The sequence below is a fragment of the Cariama cristata genome, unplaced genomic scaffold, assembly GCF_000690535.1.
Source record: "Cariama cristata isolate BGI_N322 unplaced genomic scaffold, ASM69053v1 scaffold17177, whole genome shotgun sequence".
Taxonomy (NCBI): Eukaryota; Metazoa; Chordata; class Aves; order Cariamiformes; family Cariamidae; genus Cariama; species Cariama cristata.
Genome location: NW_009626248.1, coordinates 1 through 241, shown reverse-complemented (window position 1 = coordinate 241; position 241 = coordinate 1). Strand labels below are relative to the sequence as shown.

At 51.5% G+C, this 241-nt stretch overlaps 1 protein-coding gene across 1 annotated transcript in view; it reads right to left on the bottom strand.

Moving 5' to 3' along the window:
- The window catches only part of POLR2B (polymerase (RNA) II (DNA directed) polypeptide B, 140kDa), an 18551-nt gene extending 18367 nt beyond the window's left edge, over nucleotides 1-184 (bottom strand). The window contains exon 1 of the mRNA XM_009703956.1: nucleotides 114-184. Coding sequence (XP_009702258.1) covers nucleotides 114-184 — 71 coding nt within the window. The remainder of the gene's footprint in view (nucleotides 1-113) is intronic.
- Between the last annotated feature and the right edge of the window lie 57 nt (nucleotides 185-241).

Here is a 241-nt window from a genome sequence, read left to right as displayed (position 1 = left end):
CGCCCACCCAAGCCTGCAGCTTCCATACCATGCTGCTAGCAGACTGGACGTCACCCACAAGACCAAGGGCACGTATGCTGAAGTGTTAAGAGCACTGAGTTTTAGCAAATCACCTAATAACAATCCAGCAGGCTTCTTGCCACAGGTCGGGGGTGATTTCATCATCGTCTTCATCATACTGCATATCTGCCGGGGAAGCACAACATTTAAGCCAGGCTCCATTCCCCTCAGTGTCTCTCCT